Consider the following 14,148-nt stretch of genomic DNA (forward strand, 5'->3'; position numbering starts at 1 on the left):
TCATTAATAGAAACCACTGAAACTTCATCTGGGGGTTTATTCTTTTTATGTACAGAAACCATGGTAGCAGTCCAGTACATCTTCAGCCCAGCTTAGTAGCCAGCTCTTTGGCCTTTGCTTTTTCAAGCTTGGCAATGCGAGCCACTGACTTTGGCCCCAAGACGTTACCACCCCAGTGACGACGGATCTGCAAAGAAGTGAGAACAAGTTAAGATACCTCATACAATCTCATACTTCATCACTCAAATGACTTGCTCGATTCCACTCCTTCATGCACAAGGGGAAGAGCTCCCATGATTAGGAACTCTTACAAATTTAAGGCAGTGAATTACACCATGGGGGCAACACAAAGACTTGTTAAAAAATCTTTCCCCACCATCACATAATTTCTGGACTTCAGGAATGGAATCAAGTCTAGCTGGAATTGTTGACCTCTTGATACTCCTCACCCTGTGTTAGTTGCATTTGCTTTTAACTTGGTGACAGTGTTCACCTTCTACCCCACCCTCAAGAAAGAATCTGGATACATCATTTAAAAAATCTAGATACAACACACCCAACAGGCTCTACACTGATCTCCCTCGGAAGCAGTCATTTGCATTTCCCTGGGAAGCTGTTGGGGATGTTAACAGTTATGAACTGAAAGACAAGGCTGGTAACAGAGAATCTTACCTCATCGTATCTGTCATTGTAGTTGGTCTTGACAGCTTCAACCAGCTTTGCAAGGGCTCCCTTATCCTCCCTGTTGGTGACAGGTTAAATTCCTATGCAGCATCAATTTAATGTCTTCTCCAAGTCTTTTGTCTCAGAATTAAACAGCTTGTAATACCAACGTTTTTCAGGTTAAGCATAGCATCATTTACAAAAGGTTAATCGCTCAAGCCATCAAAGCTGTAAGAACTCTCAATGCTTAGGTTGTAATTCTATTTACAGATCTCAGTTAAGAGTAAGCCATCAACTTTAGTAAACCAAAGTAATGTATAGCTTCAGCATCTGACAGACTGCTACATACAAAATGTCCTCTACGTTAGGTATTGGAGAGATAGTTATGCAAGCTGTTTTTTCAGTTTTCCTTCTTTTAACTAGAGAAACATAAGTCTGGTATCTGTCTGCCCTGTAGTCCGTGCTTATGGGCAGTTTCTTTTCTCCACTGCAGAGCATCAAGTCAGCACACAGAATACTTACGGGTTAACTTGGGTGAAAGCAACACAGGTACAAGTTTTCCTGTGGACCAGTCGCCCCAGTCTGGCCTTGCTCTTGATTATGCAGTATGGCACTCCCATCTTGCGGCACAGAGCCGGCAGGAAGACCACCAGCTGGAAAGAGACAGAGTGCTTTATCACTGAGGGAGAACAGCTTTTTATCCTCTCAGTTGGCCTGGGCTGTGGCAATTGCTCAGTGTTAAAAAGCTCGTTTTTACTCTTCAGCATTGATTCAGGTGAAGAAATTCATACATCATCGCAAGGGCCAAGCCTCAGCTTAATAACATGACAACTAAGAACATGCCTAAGCACTCCACTAGTGGTAAACAAGTTTTGCTGTGTTTAACACAAAATCTGTTTGTCCCAAAATACACTCTCACCCCAAATCCAGTTCTGACCTCAGCTTAAATTACACAGTACAGGCTCTACCTTGTACTACTGGGGATGCTTACCTCAATGGGGTCCACATCATGGGCAATCACTACAAGCTGCGCCTTCTTGTTCTCTACCAGAGTTGTGACAGTGTTAACACCTGAAAAACAAGTCAGAAATGTTTGTTTTAGGTCAGTCTTTTGTCAGGGCTTTCATATAAGCTTCATACAACCTGCTGTTTCCATAGCACACCACTGTGAAAATTGTGAACACTTCCACATCCTTTCAGTAACACAGAGAAGCTGTTCCTTGGACAATTTGCTAAAGCTCAGGGTTAAAAAGCTCGTCTATTTTGCTCTTCACTTTGAGTTCAGGTGAAGAAATTCACACATCATTGCCATAGCATGTCCAATTCTGTACGGCTGGAGCAGAAGTCACCCCCATTCCCACATATGCAAATAGGCAAGTTCATGTACACTTACCTGCCCGGAGAACTGGTGGCCTCTTAGTTGGAGTATCTCCCTTTCCTGCAGCTTTCTGCTCAGCACGAGCCAGCAGCCTCTGCTTCTTCTCTTGCTTAGTTTCTGGCCTGTATTTGTGCGCCAGCTTCAGAAGCTGCGTAGCTGGAAGAGAACACGCACTAGTTAGCTGTGTAACCTGAACATTTCTGTGTTACATTCAAAGGACTCAAGTGCATCAGCGATCTTGGTGGTTGTCATCAAGTGTATTTAGATAGCAAGTTAGCATCATCTGCACAATGCGGGGCAGAGCTAGCAGAGTGCCTCCGGAGCCTGGATTTACCTCTGGGCACCTTTACAGGGGCAATGAGAGCTCCTTTACTGCTTGGCTGAGAAAGAGCCTGCAACTCACAGTAACTACAGTTAAAGCTGGTACACCTTCCTCTAAAAGCCACTTGTTGGCAACGTCTACAAGGGTTTTTAGTTTTATAGTTTGTTGCATTGACACCATCACCTAAAAGACTATTCACTCATGCACAGAAGCCCCTGAAGTACCTTCCCCCCCCCGTTATGTATCAAATCAGCCTGCAGGATGTTAGCTTTCCCTCCAAAGCCTGCAATGAGAACGATTTCTCAACTTATCTGACACAGTCAAAGAACCCTACATGTTCTACATCAAGCTAGAAGAATGGTCTCCAATGGAAACACAGTTAAAACAATTCTGGGTTTGCATCCTTAAGCAGGAGCTCTGGTATTTTCTACCCCCTTTTCAAAGCACTTAGCAGCCACAAAATTTTGGTCAGCAAATTCATAAGGCAGCTTGTTGTTCCCATTATCACAGTCATTATTAAAGCCTCCCTGAAGTGCTTCCAGCAATGCTGCAGCTTACCTTTAAGTCTTATTTTGGTTTCTTTCCTGACATGCAACCCACTGAAGACCTAAGTCAAGAGAATTTTGTGGGGCACACCCTTACCTGTTTGGCGGTCCAAAGCCTGAGTGAACTGGTTAATTGCAGGAGGCACCTTCAAGCGCTTGTACAGAATGGACCTCTGGCGCTGGAGTCTGATGTAGCGGGGCCATTTCACAAAGCGTGTGAGATCACGCTTAGGCTGGATATCCTGTCCTAGAAATACAGACTTCACTCGCAGCCATTCCCACACCACACAGCAGCAGCATGGAACAGGCAGGAGTGCATCAGCGATCTTGGTGGTTATGTATGTCAGCACAACCATTCAGGTAACATTTTTTTTTTACATCATCTGCACACAGTATAAAAATGGTACCACGTAAACCTGACTTTGATGACTGCATCTCATGTAAATGGGTAAGACGCACCACAGCAGGAAGATGTAACACATCTTTGCAGCACGGAAAATCTAGCAAGTTATCCACAGACACCTCAAAATATCTAGCGAAGCACTACTACTAAAATACCACTACTGATGGTGGTAAAACAACTGCCTGTAAAACTCTACAGTTTTATTATAATTCTGTATTATTTACATGCTTGTTTATAAGTTTAAAAAAAAAAATAAAATTTTGGAGTAGCCAAAAAGTCTCCCCTTACTCACCGATGCCAAAGTTCTTGGGCCTCTTCTCAAAGAGAGGATTGACGACCTTCTTGGCCTCCTGCTTCTTGACTACAGCAGGGGCCGGTGCCACCTTCTTACCCTTGGCCTTCTTTCCCTTCGGCTGCAAATAGAAAATAAACACATTATCCTTTTTTTGCCTGAGCTACTTGGTGCATTTTAACAGCTTACAGCCCACCTCAAAAATACCTATTTCCGGTCAGCCAGCCAGGCAAGAAGCCTCACTCCTCACAGGCCCAAACACTCTGGGAGTTTAAAAACCTTAACGAGGCTCCCCCCAGCCGGGAGCGGCCTCCTCCGGCCATAGAACCGCTGCGGCCTACCCGGGCCTCCCCGCTCCGCCGCTCGCCTCCTCGGCCCCGCCGCCCGCCATCCGCCACCACAAACCCATCCCGAGCCCCTTCCACATCCCCCCGGCGCTGCCGAGCACCCGCAGCGCCTCCTCAGCGGGCGGATGGCGGCGGATCCCAGCGGCCCCCCCCCCGCCACCCCCGCGCCGGCCGCCGCTCACCATCTTGGAAGCAGGAGGAGAGGAGGGGGCGGGGCGCGCCGCGGGATTTCTGCGCGCTGCGAAGTCTCGCGAGAGGATGGGGGGGTGTGGGTGAGGGCGGGAGGAGGTGTGTGGGGGGGGCGGTTTTCCGTCATGGCGCAGCAGCGGGTGCTGCCGCAGAGCAAGGAGACCCTGCTGCAGTCCTACAACAAGCGCCTCAAGGACGATGTCAAATCCATCATGGACAACTTCACCGAGATCATCAAGACCGCTAAGGTGGGAGAGGAGAGCCCGGGGAGTCCCCTTTTCCCCCCCCGAGGGTCCCCTTTCCCCCTCTGAAAGCCCCTTTTCCCCCCTAAGAGCCCCTTTCCCCCTGAGGGAGCAGGGTCCCCTCTCAGGGTGGGTGTCTCTCAGTTCCCCCTCCTGCCCCTGAAGCAGCCCAGAGGGGCTGCAGAGTGAGGGGAGCCCCTGAGGGGACGGGGTGGGCTGGCTGAGGTGGGCGGTGGGCGACCCAAAGGCAGCCCCCCAGGGGTTGCGGGTGGAGGCTGAACTGGGCTGAAACAAATCCCTTCCAGTGTGGGAGTTGTGTCAGGGTTTTGGTGTGTGAAGGTGGAATTGTGTGTTTTTTTTTTTTTTTTGCTTAGATTGAGGACGAAACTCAAGTCTCTCGAGCAACGCAGGGTGAGCAAGATAACTACGAGATGCACGTCAGAGCTGCAAACATTGTAAGTAGCGCTCTCATACTCAAATAATTGGGCAGCGCATCCTTCAGGAGCGATTTGGTTCATTATCGCATTCAGAGCAGCCTTCATAGCACTCACGAGGACTGCTGCTGAAAGAGTAACTTGATATTTGGGGTGTCTATGGGGTAAAGTCTTTCCCTAGGGATAAAGCTTGGTAGCCTGGGTTGTCAGCAACAGGCTTCTGTCAGAATCCTCACTTGATGTGGAAGCTTCATCTTAATCGGGGCTTGAGCTGCCAGAGTAACTCGGGAGACCTTGTTTTAAAATTGGAATGAAGCACTGCTTTAATACACTAATGCTACACGGTTTCTCTCCCTGCTATGAGGTCCGAGCTGGTGAGTCCCTGATGAAACTTGTGTCTGACCTGAAGCAGTTCTTGATCCTCAATGATTTCCCCTCTGTGAATGAAGCTATCAACCAGCGCAACCAGCAGCTGAGGAGCTTGCAGGAGGAATGTGACAAGAAGTTGATTGCACTACGGGATGAGATCTCCATTGACCTGTACGAGCTAGAAGAAGAATATTACTCTTCCAGGTACAAATAGGGCAGTGGACTTCTCCTTAGTGACTCCACCCCTTCTGGGGGAGTTTGTCCAGACAAACAAATAGTCCTTAGCATATAAGTCTTGAGAATGTTCCCAACAAAATTTTATTCCTATTTATAATTCAGTCAGATTCTCAGCAGCTCAAAACAACTGCCACTTCCTTGCAGATATCCTACAGGGTATAAATGTCTTGATGAAGGAGATATTCACAGCATCTAGGTGCCTACTTCAGTTGGCTAGATTTGACAGATAATTTGCATAGGATCCTTTGCAATCATTGTAAATGGAGATGAATTTCCTTGGGGGACATAGGCTTCTGTCTCAATATCCCTCTGTAGGAACTTCTGTCTCTCTCTGTAGGAACTTTTATCTCCCTAGAGAGCCTAGCTTGCTGAGCTGGGTCCTAATGTTAGATGAGATTAGTACATCCCCCATCCTTGTGGTGAGTTCTTTCACAAGTGACCTGGTAACACAGTGTGCCTTTTCTCTTGTAGTCCGCTGCTCCAGTTGCCTGGAGTCCTGTTGAGGAAATGAGCAAAAAAGACATGCTCAGTTTCATTGAATTATGAAGTATTGTGATAGGATTTTTTTAGGAAAGATTTATAACTCGTTTGTTTCTGGAATTTTTAAGATTTTAAAAACACTTTTACTTAGAAAACAGATTTTAGAGAATTTAGGCACTTTATTTTTTTAATTTTTTTTGTCATGCACTCCAGCACTTGTAAATGAAAGCAGGAGAAAACAAATGAGGACCTGATTATGTTGGCTGCACTGCCCAAACTAAGTGAAATCAGTGCAATAGTGGTGTGAATTCTAAACAAAAACTTTTCTAAATCTTACACAAAATTTTCATGACCAGGTTTTCCATTTTTGTCTCTCCCCTCTTTCTAAAAATTCTGAGTGTCTATAACCCCAGATAAGTTAACTAAAACCATAATTGCTCAGTACCTTTGGAAGTTAGGCCATTGTTTATGGGTAATATAAATATTTTAACAGTAAAATGATACAACATAGTTTAGAAACTGCTACAACGCTTTAAGAAAACTCGAGGTAAAGTTTAGAGTTGGTTTTCAAACTTTACTCAGTTTTTGGGAGAGGTGGCGAGGGGTCCTAGAAACGTCTCGGAAAGGAAGAGCGATGATCACAACCCTAAGCACTACTCCTGGCCCTAATGGGTCAGGGACGTATCCACTACACAGACTGCACACAGCACAGCGTGGGCTGCACCAGGGTGACCCAGTGTGGGGTGGCAGTGCCTCATGTGTGCCAGAGGAGCTTCTCCTTCACTGTCACCAGTGTGTGTCAGTTTTCCTTCTTGGGCTAGGGGGTTCTGACCATGCTGGCGTGGTCTCTTACCTGCCTGGCACAAGGTGCCGTGTAAAGCAACCCTTTGTAACGGAGCTAACATCTAAACACAAATGGTTTTCTTTCCCGGTACACTAAATGGATCTGCCTTCACGTTCTTTCTTGTAAGAGTGGTTGTGAGGTGAGGAAGCTTGGCTAGTGTACAGAGCTATGATCCCTCCACTGAAACCTCATATCATATAGCACTTAATCATTGCTTTTAGCACTTAACTCCCTTCTTGTGCTCTTTCCTGCCTTTTTCTGCACCAAAGAAATTGTGTGTGTAAATACAGAAACAGTGATTTATTCAAAGACCTTTTATAATTATAATATTAAGATATTTTTAATGACATTTTATTGCCTGATGTGGGAAAGCATTTTTGTTATGTCACGTAGCCGTAGGGTGTTCTAATCATGTTGGAATGGCTGTGAATGTAAAAGCTGGCCTGCCCACCAACAGGACATTTTTCTGTGCTGACCTGGGAGCCCGGCTGGGGTTTCCCGTCTGTACTCCGTTACTTTCTCCTGGGGCTTGATCCCACAGGATGTGTAAAGAGGTGCACAGCCCTCTGAGGGCAGGACGTGGGTTCCATGCAGCTGTCCTGCCAAACTGTTCTCCAGTGCCCCGGTTACCCTGAAGTTCAGCGGTGAGTTTATTTTAGGTTGTCCCTCCAGGGAAGGCTGTGGAAAAGTGAGTTTCCTAACAGCTGTGAAAGGCCTGTTAGAGGGAGCATGTCCTGCCCAGCGATTGTCACTGCCTTTGTTTTATGCTAATAGCGCTGGGAGGCAGCCCCCTGCACCACAGCCAGTACCCAGCAGGATGTGCCTGGGCTGTAGGGTTGGGCTTCCTTGTGAAGCTTTTCCTGTGCACACGGGGGATTTGGGGAGGGGACCTGCAAGCAGGTCGATGAGATTGAAGCTGAGAAGAGAGCTCTGAGGGGGGCTCTGCTTTCAGTCCCTGGAGCTGTTCCTTTGTGCACAGACCTGGCTGTGTGCCCCAGGGAGAACAGTGAAGTCTCTTTCAAACACTAAGAAACCTTCAGCCAAAGGCCAGGATAGGACTTTGGGTGGTGCTGCTGCAGGCCGTGCAGCTGCTGCTCTTCCACTCGCCTTTCAAGGAGTGGGATGTGAGAGGTTAGGTTTTTGGAGCTGTTCGGACTGGGGCAGCAGAAGCAGCTACACACGGATGCAGCTAAAATATTCTTAGTAACTGACCTGCCAGGACAGGTGTGGTGGATGCCGTGGCTGGGTTCTCCTTGGAAACCACGGCTTGAGGTTTAAGACTGACAGAAAAGGGAATGGAGCTCTGGGTCAGTCCCAGGGGTTTTCACTGAGTGAACCCAGAGCTGCTTTGTGCTGGGGACTCGAGGGCAGGGGGAGCCTGCTCCAGCAATAGGAATCTTTCGAGGGGTTTAACAAAGACCCTGGGTATAAAACCTGTATCCACTCCCTCCCCACTTCTACTGCAGCTGGGTGATGCTGCCAGAAAAAAGCTCAAATGTTAGGTGCTTGCAACTAGTGCTTTGTGTGCTTATTCTTCAAAGCAGTAACTCCAAGTCCAGCTTGCCTTCTGCCATCCTAAACCCAAAACTTGTGTTTATGTTCCATTGCTCCCTCCTCTGAGATCACAGGAGCTGTCTTGAGTGTGGACTTAGACCTCAACATGTTTCATGTTTGTGCAATTTGAAGTGTCTCGTATTTCTGCACTTAAACTATTTCCCAAAGCATCTATTCAAGTCCATACATTAAAAATGTAAATAAAGCTACAACGACAAAATCACTGGACCCACTGGGTTTGTTTTACTCTGATCGCAAGCTGCTTTTTGCTCCAGCACTCACTTTGTCTTGGGTGTCTCTTGTGTGTGCAGCTCCTTCCTCTCTTTGGAATTTTTCTTGTTTTTGTTCCAGTTTCTTCCATCACTTTATTTTTTAGTTTTGCCCTTCCACGTTGTGTTTTCCTTGTAGCACAGGCAAGAATTAGCTGGTTGCTTATTCTCCCATGCTGCTGATTGATCTGACTCTGTAGCCTAGTGGTTAAATCCAGCAAGTTGCTTTGTAAAAACTGTTACCTCCGGTACTGCTGAAACCTGTAGAAGCTGACAGCACTTTATAGGTTGGGAAGCTTCAAAAGAAGATGCAGACCTTCTGTGGAGCACTTTACTGAAGGGGAAAGGAGGCAAATAGACACTAAATTTAGAGCATAGTCAAATTTTTACTCTCACGTAGGTTGTAATCAAACTCCCATGAGAAAACAGTACGGATGAGGTCTTTGCCTCACTCAAGAACTCCCAACTGTGCGGTATCAGAACCTCAGCCCAGATCTTTCTAGGGACTCGTAGTGTCTGGGTTAGAACTGAGCCTCTGCTTCAGTTTGTAGCAACAGCTTTGTCTCTGGAATTTCCCCAATCCTTCCCAGGCCCGTGGGATTCAACACCAGCCCCTGAGGGGTGTCTTAGGAAAAAGGCCAGTGCCACAAGACTTGTGATGAATGTGTGAATGCAGACCTTACATCCATGAACATTTTTTTGCCATTTTCTTAATGCTTTGCTTCTGTCTTGCTTTTCCTCCCTCCCCTCCTTTCTTATTGCACCTGCTGCCTCTCCTTACGGGGGTTGTTTGTTCTGGAAAGCTACAGTCTGTGTGACAGCAATGACCTGCCGCTGTGCGAAGCCTACTGGAGACAAGATTTTGCCACGCTGTCCCCTGAAAGCCTCTCCATGCCTCTGACAACTGCCACAGCAGAGCAGAGCGTTGCTACCTCTCAGAGCTCGACCCCATCGCACCCTCATGTGAACGGGCATGGGGCGGGCCCGACGGAGCACTCCTGAAGAGGATTCTCTGCTGCTGACCACGTTCTTCCTGGTGGCGCTGAGCTGCTGGAAGTCTTCAACCTGCTGTACTGAGCGAGCATCTCCTGCTGTCAGGAGAATGCACTGGGGCTGTGTCTGCAGGATTCTGCTTGCTGGACAGCCACAGTGCTTTCTCCGTGCCTGGGACACTGCCACGGGTGTTCCTCGTGCTTAAGAGAAGTGCTAAGTAAATTCCAAGCTGATTGTTCTAACAAATTAGAGTTAGGTTTGCTTTTCCGTGACAGTTACGTGTAGAGTTCGTTAGAAATCCAGAATTTATTTCCATGTGAATCTCACAGTAAGTACATGGTAGAGTGCTGGGAGCTGAACTTCTTAGGGCTAAGAAACTCGAGCCAAATCTGGGAGTGGTGAGTGCTTTGGGAGCTTTACGCTATTCCCATGGTTCCTGACATTCTGGCTGCTTTAAAGCTTTCTCAGGATGCCATCAGACAACTTCTGTTCTACTTAGAACAGAATCCTAAGAATCTTATAGTATTTTTACTCAGCATTCTTCACTGTCGAAATGCTTCACAAACTTGAACTTTTTGCTGGGAACCCTTTGGGAGGAGGCTCTCTGGGAGGCCTGTGTTGACAAGCAGTATTCTGCCTTTTGGAAAGAAAAGGGCAAACTGAGAATCAGACAGGTATTACATGCTGGGACTCGTTTACGGCTATAGATAGAAGCAGGAGCACACTCCTGTTAGTCTGATTCCTTGTTCCACTATTTACACAGCAGCTTTCAATCAACGTAGCGTGAGCTAGCGTACAGCTAGCATTCATGTTGGTGATCGTTTCTTTAATTAATCCTTCAGCCAACTGAGGTGTGTGGAGCAGGGAGGGTGACTCTGTTACAGTTTCCTTCCAAAGAAGCAATTTTGGTGCTTTGTTGGGCAGCTGGGCACTCGTGCCCTCTGTGGTTGTGAGCTGGCTCCAAGCGTGCAGCCCAAGGGGGGGGGGGAGCCGTGATGGCCACAGGGCTGCTGCGTTCAGAACAGCAGAGCAGAGCTTCCCCAGCATCCCGCTGTACCGTCTTGTTTCTTCGGGCGTGAGTTTTGGTTTACTTCCTCTTCTCTTTCTTCCATTCCATTTCTTTGTTTTTTTTGTAACTAGGTGGTTTAATAAAATAACTCCTTTGTATAATTTTTTTTTTTAAGCGTGTGTTTTCAGCCACAACTGTGAAACCATGACACCGCTGCGTGCAAGCATGCATTCGGACGAGTGTTACTGCAAGCAAACCCCTCCAGCTGCAGCCCCGACCCTGCCAGAAGCACCCCAAACCGTGCGAGCTCATGGAGGGGCAGCTTTCTGCGGGCGCCCCGCTTTGTGTCTGCCGAAACACGGCCCCAAAACGCCCCCAGCGGTGCCCCCCCGTGTCCCAACCCCCCAAGCTCCGTGTGGGGCGCTCCAGCCCTGAGCCTGAAGGGATCTGAGGGGTGGGGGGGGTGGGCGCTGCGGGTAGGCCCCGAGGGCCGCCACAACCCGGAAGTGCCACCACCGTTGCCATGGCAACACCTTAAGGCGGCACTTCCTGCTGTGCGTGGCGGCGTCACTTCCGGCGGGGCGGCAGAGGAAGGGGCAGGCTGCGGAAGGCGGCATGGCCAGCCTGGCCGCGCAGGACTGCTACCTGCAGGGGCTGGCCAGGAGGGCTGGGGTGCGGCACAGCCCTGAGCGCCCCCAGCCGCGGAAGAGGAAGCCGGGTGAGGGAAGGGGGGGTTTGGGAGGGACGTGGAGGCGCCTCGGGGCGGGTTGAGAGGAGCCAGGGGAGCTGGCTTGGGGCTGGTCCCTGCGCAGGGCCGATGTGGTGGACCGAGTTGTGAGCTCGGGCGGTGCGCGCTGCTCTGCGAGTCGTTGGTCTGCGTTCAGCCTTACACGTGGTGACTGGGTGTGGGAACACGGGGTCACGCCTAAAGTGGTCAACAAGGGTAGCTCTGTGTAAATAAATCCTAAAATACGCCGTTTTTCATGATTGAGATTCACCACTACAATGCTGCACGCTGGGAGTGCAACTACAACCTTTCTTAATCATAGAATCATTAAGGCTGGAAAAGACCTTCAAGATCGTCTGCTCTAACTATTGATCTTTTCTTTCTTTTTTTTTCTTTGCCGTCTAGTATCTAAGCCAGGTCAGGCAGGGAATGGTAGCAGACCGCCCCAAAAAAAGAGAAGGAGGTCCAAGAAGCAAGATGAGAGAACAAATGCGCCTCCAGCTAAACAGGCAGCCTCTAATGCCAATAAGCTTGCTCCAGAACAGAAAGCAGCCCCTCAAGCCAACAAATCAGCTCTGCCGGGTGTTACACAGAACAAAAATAAGAGTTCAGATACAGGTAAGAATAGCAGAGCTGTCTGTGGTCAGGTTAAAGATACCTGAGCCGAGGTGGCTGCGTTTCAGTTGTTTCATATGTGTATAGTTTGGAAAGCACGTAAGAAATCCAGCTGTATTGAAAGCTTTTTAGCTTAATCTGTGAATATAAACTTGTAATGTGGCCACTGGGTGGCTCTCTAGAATTACGAGCACTTCCTAGGAATTGCAGGGGTTTTATATATTTGATAGCTTTTGGGCATTATCACATGGATACAGTCTGTATCTTCCTATGCCTGCTTTCCATTAGGAACCTGAAACAGATGAATGGAGAGATGCAATTGGCATCTTTGTTTCCATTAACTCGGTATTTTTATCCCTTCTTGTTTGGGAACTACAGGGCCTGACAAGCTACTCAGGCTGGTCAGTGTTGAGTGATGATGTGGATAGAAAAAGGGGAATTTTAAAGAAACCAATAAGGTGGACACTCCTGTTTTCATTGGATTCTATGAATGGAAGAAAAAATTCAGAGAGCTCTCATAGCTTTTTCCCATAGCCATAGAAAATTGCTTTGTTTAGCTTCTGCCGTATTTCAAGTATTTTTATCTTCTGTCTCTTGTTTTCAGGTGGCAAAAGTGAACTCAATTCCACTTCTTTTTCTGCAATAAATCTCTTGCGTCAGAGGCTACATGAGAAGATTAAAGAAGCTTCAGGACGAGTATGAGAACTCTGTCTAATGTGTACCCTTATGTGTGTGGGCAGTATGAATTCTCCCTGGGCTACCATGGCACATGGGGGTGAGGTTTAGGCTTTGAGATAATTTCATTCCTTAAGGAAGTGCCTGTAGGTAGTGCCGGGAGTCCTGCTTATATTCTGGGGTCCAGAAAAACACATGAAAAGGTAGCACTTAGCTGGGAGCAGCACATGCCTGTGGTGGTATTTGAGAAAGAAAAGGCACAGTCTGCAAGGAACATAGCTACAGGATGCTCAGAGGGAACAAAAGCTTTGAAATGCATTTACTATGTTTATTATCTCTAAAAGCTGAGCCCACAGCTTCTTACATACTGCTTTTCTAACAAGAGATTTGAAATACATCCCACTTTTAGCTTTGTATTATCCCTGTAAGGCTCCTGATTCATGTCCATCCTTCTTCTTAGGATGATGACAAAGAACTATCCCCTTCAGTTCTGGAGAAGAGGCGGCGAAGAAAGTATGAGAAGGAGAGAAAGAAGCGCCGAAGAAAGGAGTTGAAGATGAAGGCAAAAATGGAGAAGAAGGAAACTGAGGATGTACCTGTAGAGCCACAGAGCAAAAAGGAAGAGAGTACAGCTGAGATTGTCTTCAACAGGGTTGAAGTCCATGAAGAGAACGATTTGAATAAGGTCCAGAAGAAGAAAGAGAAGAGGAAAGGAGTGAAAGGTAAAATCACTCCCCTGACGGGCAGAAACTACAAGCAGCTGCTGAGCAGGCTGGAGGCTAGGAAGAATAAGTTGGAGGAGCTCAAGGATAAGGACCAGAAGAAAGCTCAGGAGCTAGAGAACAAGATAAAATGGACAAACCTTCTCTATAAGGCGGAAGGTGTCAAGATTCGTGACGACGAGGAGCGTCTGAAGGAAGCTCTGAAGCGTAAGGAGAAGCGTAAAGAACAACGCCAAAAGCAGTGGGAGAAGCGGACAGAAAAAGTGGTAGAAAGGATGCAGCAGAGGCAGGAAAAGCGTCGCAAGAACATTCAGAAGAAGAAGAAAGAGAAGATAGAGCACAAAAAAGCCAAGGCCCGGAAGAAGGGCCGTGTTCTGCCAGAGGACTTGAAAAAAGCCGGCCTGTAGTGGGCGAGAGGCAGCTAGCGCTTGCAGCCTGGCCACGGGAGTTGTGGTGAAGGGCTGCTTGTGGGGTTTTCTTAATGAACTTTTACAAAATGGTTTCGGTGCATCTGCCTGACACTGGTTGGGCTGCGGGTGCCCACATCAGACCTGGGGGCTGGAGGAGGCGGTGTCTGAGGAACCCGCCTGTGTGCCCGTCAGGGCTGTGGCCACCCAAGTCAAATAAAAACAAACAAACGAACTTGTGTGTGTGCGTTAATTAGCTGTCCTGTCCTGCAGAGACACTTTCAGATTGGGTTCCATTTCATCATTTTCCTAAAGACACACGTCACTGCCTCCCTTCCCTCTCAGGAGAGGCGCCCTGTGAGGGGCTGCGGCCTGCTCCTGGCTGGGCTGGCGGCCATGTCGCAGTGGTGCCATGGCAACGGGGCCTGACAC

At 47.9% G+C, this 14,148-nt stretch overlaps 3 protein-coding genes across 4 annotated transcripts; 2 read left to right on the forward strand and 1 right to left on the reverse strand.

Annotated features, from left to right (window-relative positions):
- Window positions 1-17: 17 nt before the first annotated feature.
- On the reverse strand, window positions 18-4,195 carry RPL7A (ribosomal protein L7a). The gene is made up of 8 exons (XM_082775836.1): window positions 4,133-4,195; window positions 3,604-3,724; window positions 3,006-3,155; window positions 2,057-2,197; window positions 1,655-1,734; window positions 1,186-1,316; window positions 673-742; window positions 18-187 (listed from the first exon to the last, which is right to left on the reverse strand). The coding sequence occupies exons 1-8, from the start codon at window positions 4,133-4,135 to the stop codon at window positions 83-85; spliced, it is 801 nt and encodes a 266-aa protein (XP_082631962.1). The 5' UTR covers window positions 4,136-4,195; the 3' UTR covers window positions 18-82.
- A 41-nt stretch (window positions 4,196-4,236) lies between these two features.
- MED22 (mediator complex subunit 22) lies at window positions 4,237-10,740 on the forward strand. Of its 2 annotated transcripts, none has more exons than XM_082775979.1 (4): window positions 4,237-4,387; window positions 4,756-4,836; window positions 5,180-5,388; window positions 9,372-10,740. In XM_082775979.1, the coding sequence occupies exons 1-4, from the start codon at window positions 4,265-4,267 to the stop codon at window positions 9,568-9,570; spliced, it is 612 nt and encodes a 203-aa protein (XP_082632105.1). In that variant the 5' UTR covers window positions 4,237-4,264; the 3' UTR covers window positions 9,571-10,740. The 2 variants fall into 2 exon arrangements, with proteins under 2 accessions (XP_082632105.1, XP_082632106.1); XM_082775980.1 differs by having other exon boundaries at window positions 9,378-10,740.
- A 415-nt stretch (window positions 10,741-11,155) lies between these two features.
- Window positions 11,156-13,945, forward strand: SURF6 (surfeit 6). Its single transcript, XM_082775978.1, has 4 exons — window positions 11,156-11,288; window positions 11,703-11,915; window positions 12,517-12,608; window positions 13,048-13,945. Exons 1-4 carry the CDS (start codon window positions 11,186-11,188, stop codon window positions 13,714-13,716), a joined length of 1,077 nt encoding a protein of 358 aa, XP_082632104.1. The 5' UTR covers window positions 11,156-11,185; the 3' UTR covers window positions 13,717-13,945.
- Window positions 13,946-14,148: the final 203 nt, after the last annotated feature.

Source organism: Aythya marila (genome assembly GCF_965140915.1).
Source record: "Aythya marila genome assembly, chromosome: 19".
Taxonomy (NCBI): domain Eukaryota; kingdom Metazoa; phylum Chordata; class Aves; order Anseriformes; family Anatidae; genus Aythya; species Aythya marila.

Coding starts and splice junctions, on each gene's coding strand:
- RPL7A (XM_082775836.1), bottom strand. Junction 743..1,185: donor GCTTTCACCCAAGTTAACCC/GTAAGTATTCTG, acceptor TGTCACCAACAG/GGAGGATAAGGGAGCCCTTG. Junction 188..672: donor ACAATGACAGATACGATGAG/GTAAGATTCTCT, acceptor ACTTCTTTGCAG/ATCCGTCGTCACTGGGGTGG.
- MED22 (XM_082775979.1), top strand. CDS start 4,265: ATGGCGCAGCAGCGGGTGCTGCCGCAGAGCAAGGAGACCCTGCTGCAG. Junction 4,837..5,179: donor ACGTCAGAGCTGCAAACATT/GTAAGTAGCGCT, acceptor CCCTGCTATGAG/GTCCGAGCTGGTGAGTCCCT. Junction 5,389..9,371: donor GAAGAATATTACTCTTCCAG/GTACAAATAGGG, acceptor TGTTCTGGAAAG/CTACAGTCTGTGTGACAGCA.
- SURF6 (XM_082775978.1), top strand. CDS start 11,186: ATGGCCAGCCTGGCCGCGCAGGACTGCTACCTGCAGGGGCTGGCCAGG. Junction 11,916..12,516: donor AAATAAGAGTTCAGATACAG/GTAAGAATAGCA, acceptor TCTTGTTTTCAG/GTGGCAAAAGTGAACTCAAT. Junction 12,609..13,047: donor TTAAAGAAGCTTCAGGACGA/GTATGAGAACTC, acceptor CCTTCTTCTTAG/GATGATGACAAAGAACTATC.